General features: G+C 36.7%; 1 protein-coding gene across 2 annotated transcripts in view; it reads right to left on the reverse strand.

Moving 5' to 3' along the window:
* Positions 1-10,696, reverse strand: part of LOC131335929 (cinnamoyl-CoA reductase CAD2-like) — an 86,584-nt gene that overhangs the window by 56,971 nt on the left and 18,917 nt on the right. For both annotated transcript variants that reach the window (XM_058371495.1, XM_058371493.1), the window contains exon 2: positions 1,390-1,534. In XM_058371495.1, the coding sequence (XP_058227478.1) occupies positions 1,390-1,507 (118 nt within the window). In that variant the 5' untranslated portion in view covers positions 1,508-1,534. The remainder of the gene's footprint in view (positions 1-1,389; positions 1,535-10,696) is intronic.

A 10,696-nucleotide genomic window follows, 5' to 3' on the forward strand; every position in this document is an offset into this window, starting at 1 on the left:
CATTAAAATGCGGATTGGTTTCGGTTTTAAACCACGGTTTACTTTGAATTAAGCTATATCTTCAAAAAGTATTAGGGTAATTAGTCTTGATAGTGAAGGAATTAGAGGAATATGAATTGGAATTGGAATTGGAATTGTTTTCATGTATAGAAACTTAGGAATTGGGCCGTAAAAGTTGACTGATCTGGTGATCCCATATGCTTTTTGTTTATAATAAATTAATAATCATAGGCAATTAGAAAAGGGTTGTGAATTGTAATATATAGAAGTTTAGTCTAAATTATCTTGGCAAGGAAGAAAAAAACTAAATATTGCAGTGGATTTAATAGGATCAATAAATTAGAAAAATAGTTGACTAAGACTCTCATATTTATTTGGTGAATCATAATTAAACTATATATATATATATATATATATATATATATATATATAGAGAGAGAGAGAGAGAGAGAGAGAGAGTTAGGTTCCGGTGAGGGATCCCTCATTTTATTAAAATGCGGGACTCCCCGTCCCGATTGAATTTTGATGATCCGAGCCGCTCAAAGTGATCAGAACGTGATTTTAAGAGTCCCCGTGAGAAATCAGTAAAAAAAATGACCGGCAAGGGCTTCATCCGAGCAGTTTTCATTGAACGGTTCAAAAAAAACTGCCCGGATGACGCCCTTTCCGATCATTTTTTTTGCTGATTTCTCGTTGGAACCCTTAAAATTACGTTCTGCACACATTGAATGGTTCGGATTTTCAAAATTTGATCGGGAAATGAAAGTCCCTCATTTTAACAAAATAAGGGATCCCTCACTTGAAAATTCCTCTATATATATATATATGGTTCGGATCGGTTTGGAACTGTTGGGCCCGGAGTGCCCCCATCCGACAGGAACAATAATCGTGAACATGAATCCACAAGCCAAACCATATAACGCAGATTTTAATTTTTTTAAACCATAACCAAACCATACTACTAAAAAACCGAACAAAATCTTTCAGTTTGGATTGGTTTGGACTGGGTTCGCGGTTTGTTGGATTTTTTGCTCACTCTTAAGTGCTCCGTCCTGAGATCTCAAGTTCGAAACGTCATGCGTGTTATCAACTCTTTTGAGGCCAGTCCTTACGGAGATTTACTTTGGCTTTAATATAGCTCCACACAAGTGGACGTTAGGATTGGCCCAAGATTAGTCCAGGTCCCAAGATTAGTCCAGGTCCGCGTAAGCTAGCCCGACACTCGAGTTATATATAATAATAATAATAATAATAATAATAATAAAAGGGGATAAACCAGATGTAAATGATCCAAACACAAAAGTGAACGATTGTCAGATAAGTTAAGCACAAAGAAACAAAAAGAAAAAAGAGATATGGGAAATGGGAAGTGAAATAAGAGGTACTAACTGAGGCTGCGAACGGTGCCTTTGACGGTATAACCACGGTCGAGCAACAGCTTCACTATCCATGATGCTATGTAACCCGACGCCCCTGTCACGCACACTACCTTCCCTGCTCTGCTCATCCTCTCTCCTCCTCTCTCTCTCTCTCTCTCTCTCTCTCTCTCTCTGCCTAAATGTCGAGTTCAGGAATATATATGTGTGTATATATCTTTTGAAAGTCGAGAATTTGGACAAAATGGCATCTGTGGTAAGCAATTACGTCAACAATATTACTTTATGTGGTTTTCCAGTAGAGCCCTTAAAAAATAAGTAGTAATTATTTGTAATTTTTAAATTTAAAAATAACAGACTTACTAAAATAAAATAAAAATATGCAATATAGATATTGTTTGATAGATATCGATGAGATCTATCAAACCCCGTAAAAAAATTTGAAAAATTATTTTCGTAAGCTTATTATTTTTAAGTTTGAAAATAAGTACTTATGAAAAATTTATAGAAATGGTCCTTCTAATTTCACCCAAGTCTTATTTTCGTCCTTCAAGTATCAATTGCAACTCTTTTGACCTTCAAGTTTAGTTTTCGTACCAAGTTGGTCCAATTGATAACTTCTGTTAGCCAAACTCGATTGAAAAAATTAGATTGATGGCAGACGTTATCAATTAGACCAACTTGATATGAACTGCAACGTCCAAACTGCCATCATTCTAATTTTTTTCTTCCAGTTTGGCTGACAAAAGTTATCAATTTGATACAAAAGCCAAACTTAAAGGTCAAAAGAGTTATAATTAATATTTGAAGGACGAAAATGAGACTCAAATGAAACTAAGAGAACCATTTACATAAAGGGCGCTGCTATTCGCAGCCCTCTATTTACTCCCATAGCTCGTTAAAAATTTCCAATTATACTCGACAGTTAGTTACCGAAATTGAGATATATTTTCAGCATCCAATTACCGAAATATAATTTTTTTTTTAACAGATGTTTACCGAAAATGCATGTTCGGCAGTTGTTTACCGAAAGTTGAACATATTTTCGACATGTAGTTACCGAAATATAATCTTGTTTTCAACAGCAATTTACCGAAATGTTACTTATGATTTTCAACAACCATTTACCGAAATGTAGTGGGCTACGGGAGAAAATAAAGGGCTGCGAATAGCGGCACCCTACATAAATTTCCCTAAAATTTTTCCGCACCAAGGGCCCGCATTTTCCACCCTCAGGGAACATATTTAGATGCTCAAGACAAAGGCTGAGTTCTGGTAAGAGTTTTTTTTTGGAATTTTTGAACCTTTTTTTGTTTTGTTCTTATTCAAATTTTCTTTTGTGTGTGATTGTTTGTTATGCGATAAATTTTTGTGAATTCTTAATTCGGCTCGACGAGGGAAATCGAAAAAGTAAAAAATTATGACTTTTATTCTAATTTTTTTAAATACCTTAGCTTTTTGGGCTTTATCTTAAATATTTCAAAAAATATTAGGGTAAAAGTAAAAAAAATTATTTTTTCCAAATCTTCTCGTTGAAACTAATCAATAATCCATAAAAATTTGTCTCAAAACAAACAAATACGAAATTTTTTTGAATAAGAACAACAAAAAAAGTCCAAAATTTTCAAAAATCTCTTTCCGGAACTCAGCCAAAACGTATGTACTTCAAAAGGGGCCTGAAGTGGGGCGAACTGTGGAACAATCTATCCTTGTGCCCTAGCCGAATAATCTCTCTTTATATCTATCGATACAAGTAGGTGTCCCGACACACTTTTTCTAACACTCATTTTTGTGTGGCCATACGCTAAATAATTTTTCCTATCCGGTGGTGGATTTCTTTGTGGAGACTTTATAAAGATTAAAGATCAAACTGCCCTTTTTCAAAAGTTTAAGTACTAGTATTAACTAAAAAAGCATCCTAGTCACAAAACCTCTCTCCCTAGAAAGCAGAAACCTACCAGCATTTTCACAATTAAAAGTGGTAAAATTGATCCAATTAGAGCTAATTAGTATATCCGGAACTTAATTGGATGCATGGATGGTTCCTCCTATGAATGCACAAGAAGTGGGAGATGCTGCCAAAAGTGTCCAGATGCGCTTGACACCGCTGCCAAACCCCACTTGCTTGGTAGGGTGCTCGGGTCCCACAGACCCTCACTTTTTGGTTGGAATTAGCATCAATACTTGGTTATTCACAATCTTTTGTTCCTCCAATTTCCTTTTTCCATATTGCAACTTTACATTTTTGGCAATATCGATCATATTTTTACAAAAAAAATTAAGCGACTGTAAATTCTTTATTCCAACGTAGGGCCTAAATGGTTAAATAAAAATACTTCTCTATGACATTTTTAAAGAATTACTTGACTTATTGGTTTTGGTAGTTGTATTTAGTTTCACTTGGTTATGGGTTCAAACAATGTTGCAAGTACTTTTCCTAATTGTTTGATTGTTGACATAAATGTGATACATGATTCAAAAATTCTCTTTTGAATATCCACAAAAATTCTCTTTTAAATCTTCCATGACTTTACGTTTACTTAATTTGTATTTAAATTTTAATAGCATTAAATAAGGGCCCCATAGGACCCCAAAAAATCTCAAGGTTGGCCCTGATAATATGTCACAACTAATTAAACTTCACACAACAATCGAATGTCTCCTCAAATTGAAGCAATAGACACACATAATTTGACAATTCTGAAACCATCCATGAAGTCCTCACTGTAGAGAGACTGTGTACAGAGATTTTAAGACCTCCAAACGAACAAAGCTGGCCCCAGTATAGAAATCCACCAAATTTAGGAATATTGGTACCACGTGGAAAATAAATATCTTAATCTCATGCAGAAATTGTTGGCACCCATGACAAACTGGACTAAAATTTCAGATCCTCTGCTATCAAACCGGATTTCCACTTGACGTACGTGGTGGTTTCTAGATAAGAAAAACTCCTAAAAGAATAGCACCATTTTTGTAGTCCAAGACATATTAATGGGAATAGATTTTAATCTTCGATAAATTTCGCCCCGCGATGATGAAGGTTACCGGGACGGGGAAGGGGACGGTGGGGGTGGCAATTCATGGTTGCGGAGGAAGTAGTCCAAGGCGTAGTCGTTGTTCTTGAATATGTCCAACTTCTTGAGCGCTGCCAGATACTGAGGCGAGTGTTTCCCAGTGCCGCGGTAAGGCAAATAGATGACACGCTCCATATCTCGACATAACATGTCTCGTAATCTTGCTGAGCGTATGGCCTCAGGGTCGTCGGTGGGAGGAGGCGGAGGAGCAAACTGGAGCGCCACGCATTTATCGAAATCGAGGACCGCGGGGACGGAAACCACCGATGAAAGTAGTAGTAGAACCACCGTGACGACGGAGGATGACGGAGACGAGAAAACTGCCATGCTTTGTTCTCGATCGGGCTAATAGAGTTTAACGTAAAAGGTAGTAGTAATTAAATAGGAGAGCATTAATGGGATGCATTGAAGATTCTAACCATGTACACTATGTTTGTGTTGGAACGAAAAAATTAAAATGTATTTGATTGGGATTTAAGACTCGATTTGTTCCGTTTGGTTAGTAAGGTCAAAGTTTAAATGCCTTGTTTGGATTATGTTTTAAAAAAAATTGAGTTTGATTTTTTGGTAATGAGTGTAGAGAGAAAATAAAGTAATGATTGGCGATAAGGATAATGAGTGAAGAAAGATAGAGAGAAAATGAGAATAATAATTAGAAAGAAATGAGAGTAATGATTGAAAATAGGGGTAATGAATATTTTTTGAGTTGAATAACTTTTTTCAAAATGTTATCCAAACAAGGCATTTGACTCTTCCACCGTTCCAGGAATCTTTTCTCTTTTTCCCCTTCGACATTTTTATAACAATTTCAACTTCTTGTCGTACAAGTTCCGAACGACGCATCTAAATGAGAGTACTGTGACATATTTTTCTACCATTTTCCGATCGAGTTTCGATAATGCGAGCCACCCAATGTGATCAGCACGCGATTTTAAGGATATTTGAGAGAAATCAGCAAAAAAAATGGCTGGGAAGGGCTTCATCAGAACAGTTTTTTATTGAACGGTTCAATAAAAAATGCTCAAATCAAGCCCTTTCCGGTCATTGTTTTGGTTGATTTATGGCGGGTACCCTTAAAATTACGTTATGAACACATTGAACGGCTCGGATCATCGAAATTCAATTGGAAAAAGGGAGTCCGCATTTTAAGAGGTTTTCATTTGAAACATTTTCCGTATATATACACACACACACACACACAGAGTCCGTCTCCCGTAAGGACCACCTCATTTTAATAAAATACAGACCTCCCTTTCCCGATTGAATTTCGATGATCCGAGCCGCTCAATATGTTCAGAACATGATTTTAAGGGTCCCCGTGAGAAATCAGCAAAAAAAATGACCGGGAAGGGCTTCATCCGAGCAGTTTTCATTGAACGGTTCAAAAAAAACTGCTCGGATGATGCCCTTCCCGGTCATTTTTTTTTGCTGATTTCTTGAGAGGCCCTTTAAAATTACGTTCTGCACACATTGAACGGTTCGGATTTTCAAAATTTGATCGGAAAATGAAAGTCTAAAATGAAGGATCCCTCACTTGAAAATTCATGTATATATATATAAAGTTCTCGCTTAGTAGATATATTTTTTAGAATAGAATTTATGCTTTTTTACCACACTATTCATGCTAATATATGATGTGCGCATATATTGTTGGTTCATCAATCAGCTAGTAGAGTTAAAGTAATTTTTGAACATCCTGCAACAAATTTCTGGAGTCGCCAGTTGCCTCTGTCCAGGTTATATGGTAGGGTAAGCTGCGTTTCTAGCACTGCTCTCTTCAAATAGGTTGGAGTCGGACCGAATAGTTGGACCTGTAGGATACATTACGAGTTTCATTTTGATGATTTGACATTGTTCATTTTCAAAATCCGATGTGTAAAACTTTCTAGCTTAACTGGACATCGATTGATGCATTCGGAAAATGGATGGTCTAAGGCCCCGTTTCACTACGGCAAATAAGTACTTATTTTTCGAGTTAAAGGTGATGTATTGTGAGAATAAGAACCTAAAAAACAATAACTTTAACGGAACGGAGCCTAAATCAAATTTGTCTTGAAAAAACTCAGTCATCTATTTTGCAAGAAAAATGCCATTCATTTCAGATTGTTCCCAGTATATTATCAACTTGATTTTTTGCAGAGTGTATTTACTTAAAGAGTTCTATAATTTAACAATTCTGATTCAAAATGACTCGGGGTGAACCCTAAGAACTCAATTGTTCGGTTGAGTCCATTTAATAATCTTGAGATGATCCGGAGTCGAGTCATTTGAAAAAAAAAATTCTCCTAGGCTCTACAAATTAGGAGTTTATTCTATCTTAGGTCTCAAGTTCAAAACATCTTCAGTGCTATTACCTCTTGTGGAGCCAGTACGTATGATATGAGACTTTGCCCCAACTTTAAAACGGCCTCCTGCTATTACGTTGTAGAATTGATCTTCCAAAAATTAATCAAGATGCACGTGAGCGGATCCGAAAAACTAAGATATTGAGGGTAAAAAGAAAGCATAGGAGCACGGGGGGGAGCCCTCTGGCGCTTGAGACTTTTTATAAGTCTGGGGTCTAACTAAGCCCCTAAAAAGAAAGGGAGTCTTACTGTTTGAGATCCGAGCTCTACAGAGTGTCTTTCTCTCCCACTACCCTTATTATTCTTTTCACTCAACATCCCCCCCTTAATTGTTTGGGTTTTCCTTTCTTTCTTTTTTGTTACTGATCTAACCCCAATGTTAGACATATGAACACCCCCCCAACCCATTTGTGCATATCTTAAGGAATGGACGATAGGGTATGTACCTTGACCGTTTTTCTTTTATAACGAGATGTACGGGCCAGCTTACAAGCACCTAGACTAATTCCAGAGCCCTGATAGCCGGGCATAACTCCAGTGGGCCCAAGGTTTGGAATGATTTACCTTCGTGTAATTCGAACTTGAGACCTCCTTTGGGAGCAAGACCTTTTGTGTGTATGTGCGTAGTCATTGTTTAATGTTATACATGCAACCTACAAAATGATTGATAACTTGAAATTTTAGAAATTGTTACCTCACAGATATAGAAATTTTAAGAAATTTTTTCATTCAAGGGACTTGCAGGAGCCAATTCCTTAATATTTTTCTTAATTAATGTGGAAATTAGTATAATGTGCTATAGTATTCGGAGTTGTGCAGGGGCTCGGGTGTCCCGCCCCTGCGACCAACCCCTTGGAATTAAAACCATACCCATACTATGTGTGATATGGGTTCGCACCTGCGAGTGTTTTTTATGGTTCAACAGTGGGTAATGTCCTGGCTAGTCTACACACATACCATTACGAATTTCTTAAACGGTTTGATTAAAAACAAATCATTCATGCCGAGACTAGAAAATTCACGAGAGACTCTTTGTAGCTTGATCGAAAAAGTTAAAGTACTCTTGATCGGACTCGAGTTTAGAGACTTGTTCGTATAAAGCAATTCTTTTCTAAATTTTATTTACGCCCTTATGTATCTATAGCCCCTTCTACCACTTGAGCTACCTTTTGGGTTAGTTCCAACCTGAGTCTAGCTCTAGCTAGCTACAAATAGTAGGATTCTATTGCATTATTAAAACCCAAGTATAAAACTCTGGTCAAATTAGACCATGAAAAAGTCAAAAAACTATACTTGCATCTGCACGCGAGGCTCTCTAATCTCTATAACCATATTCTAACTACCCTTTTTTTCTTTTCTTTTCTTTTTCACTCGATGGATATCTAGCCCACTCTTAAGGAGATGAGAAAAGGGTATCGCTAAGCGGCATATGGTGAGAGCAAGCTCAAAGAGCATCAGCCACTACACCAAGCACTCCCGCTCCCGGCGAGAATCAAACCTTCACTTTTCATCCATATGGAAGAGGTGAGGAAGTGTTATTGGGCTACAAGCTCGTTGACGTATTCTAACTAATCTATACGTTAAAAAAAATATGAAAGAGAAATTCCAAGGCATGGCACTCCATTAATCAAATCATTTCCTCCCTCTGGCAGTACATTGAGATCACAACCTCAGCATCTCAGAAAATATAGAAACCAGGGGGATCAGTTTAGTATATGAGATAGTAAAAGCATAAATTAGTAATGGGAAATAAAAATACAAATTTTGTCTTCATCAAGTGCTATAGCTCTAGCATTTGGCTAATGTAATGAATTGCAGGGGGGCATGTGCAACCAATGCAACACCGTGGTCCGCCACCGATCTCAGCCACCCCGAACATCCGCCGTGTGTTGTGTCCCTCCGGTCTCCGCCATAGGGATTAAAATAAGCCCACATTGGATTTTTTAAACATGTGTCATTTAATAAGATACATATATTTGGTAATGTAGAGTGTTTTGGGCTAAATTGAGTGCACAGAACACAGTTGTTTTTAACATTTATGCGTGGGGTGAGATGGGGCGAAGGTATATGGAGAGTGGGGCCCCTGGTTCCGGTATTTATTGGTAACTGAATAACTTCATTTTTTACTAAAATAGTATATAAAAAAAAAAACAAACAAACAACAACAACAACAAAAGAAATAAATAGTTCGGATCATAAAAATAATATTTTAATGACTTCCATTTAAAGACTACAACATAAATGAATCAAACCTTAAATCATTCTAAAAAAAAAAAAGTTAAAGCCCAAGACAAACTCCGATTTTACATTTTTCTCTTCGTATTACTACCAACAATATGTAACATATACTAGTGAAACCAAGGGATTGACCAAGTTGTCTTGACTTGAGACTTAAAAGTTTGCTCATTTATAAAGTTTCAGGTTCGATTTTTCTTACCAGCAATTCTTGATGGCCATTTCAATCCCACGCGGGACTAAGGATGACAATCGTACCCACCCCACCCCGATCGGGGCGGGTTTTCCACCCCATTTTCGGGTATCAGGTTGGGGTAAAAATTCCCAAACCCGCCCGGGTTCGGGGCGAAAGTGCCCCGCCCCAACCTCGACCCGGCGTGTGTGTGTGTGTGTATATATATAATTTATATATGTATATATATATTATTTATTTATATATGTATATATACTTATATACATGTTCTTTCATTTTGTTAGCATTAATCCAAAAAATAATGTCTCTTTACTGTCAAGTAGCCTAATTAAATTTAAAAAAGAAATAAAATTTGATATTTATTGGTGTTTAGTGGATTTTTAAAAAAGTTTTCTTCAAATATTTATAATAAATTCTACACATAAAGAAATTGAATGAAGTATCTAAAATATTGATTGCAATTAAAAATTCAGATAAAACCGCGATACCAAAAGACACAAAAATAATTTCAAAATTTTTATTTTCTAGATAATTTTTATTCTTATTTAGCATTTTTTTTTTACTTTTTTACTTTTACTTTAATTTTTTAAATTTTTATGGGGCAGGGGCGGGAACGGGGGTACCCAATAAAACCCGGTCAGGGTCGGGGCAGGGCCGGGTGATGATTTTCGGGTCGGGGAATGCAAAAACCCACCCCGCTCCGCTGCCATTCCTACGCGGGACACCCTGCATTTCCAAAACAGAAACATATACTAGTGAACCCGAATTGAATAGTGTCACCCCCTTAGTTAAATTCTGCCTCCGTCATTGGCTCTAAGAGTTACTTGCAAGGAAAATCGAACCCGAGACCGAGCAAACACCAAAAACCCAGGCGAACCCCTTGGGGTTCAATAAGATATTCTAATTGGTCATTAAGATTATAATTATAAGATAGTGGGGCTACATATCAATTATATTTGTCAATTATGAGATAGAATTAGAAATGAGAACATTCGTGGAATGGTAAGGAGAATGCCAATACAATATAAGATGAGAGAAAGATATATTAATTTGAGTATCACGGAACACGCTGCCTTCGATAGAGCTTAATGAAAAAAAATAGATTCATATAACAGATTCCAATTAATTGTGTTTAGTTTGATTTGGTTTTATGTCGATCAAAGATATTCTGAGTAGCGTGGGGTAGATGGGAGGGAAAAAGTGGGGGCAGGGGGGAAAAGTCTACTGTACTAGATCAGGGATTCATGTCCCTATTGGGCAAGTCATGGTCAATCTTTTAAAAAAAAATGTGAGTTATGGGAATAATAAATTGCACTCTTACACTCAAGACATGCTAACTCTAAGTTGGGCAACTACTTATGTTTATAGCAAGGGTATTGCCGACCACCGCAAACTAGATCGTGGATAATACGCATATAATGTCAAATAAGGTTTTTTTTTTTTTGAATAAGTTAAAAAATAAATAAATTT

Source organism: Rhododendron vialii, chromosome 8a (assembly GCF_030253575.1).
Source record: "Rhododendron vialii isolate Sample 1 chromosome 8a, ASM3025357v1".
Taxonomy (NCBI): Eukaryota; Viridiplantae; Streptophyta; class Magnoliopsida; order Ericales; family Ericaceae; genus Rhododendron; species Rhododendron vialii.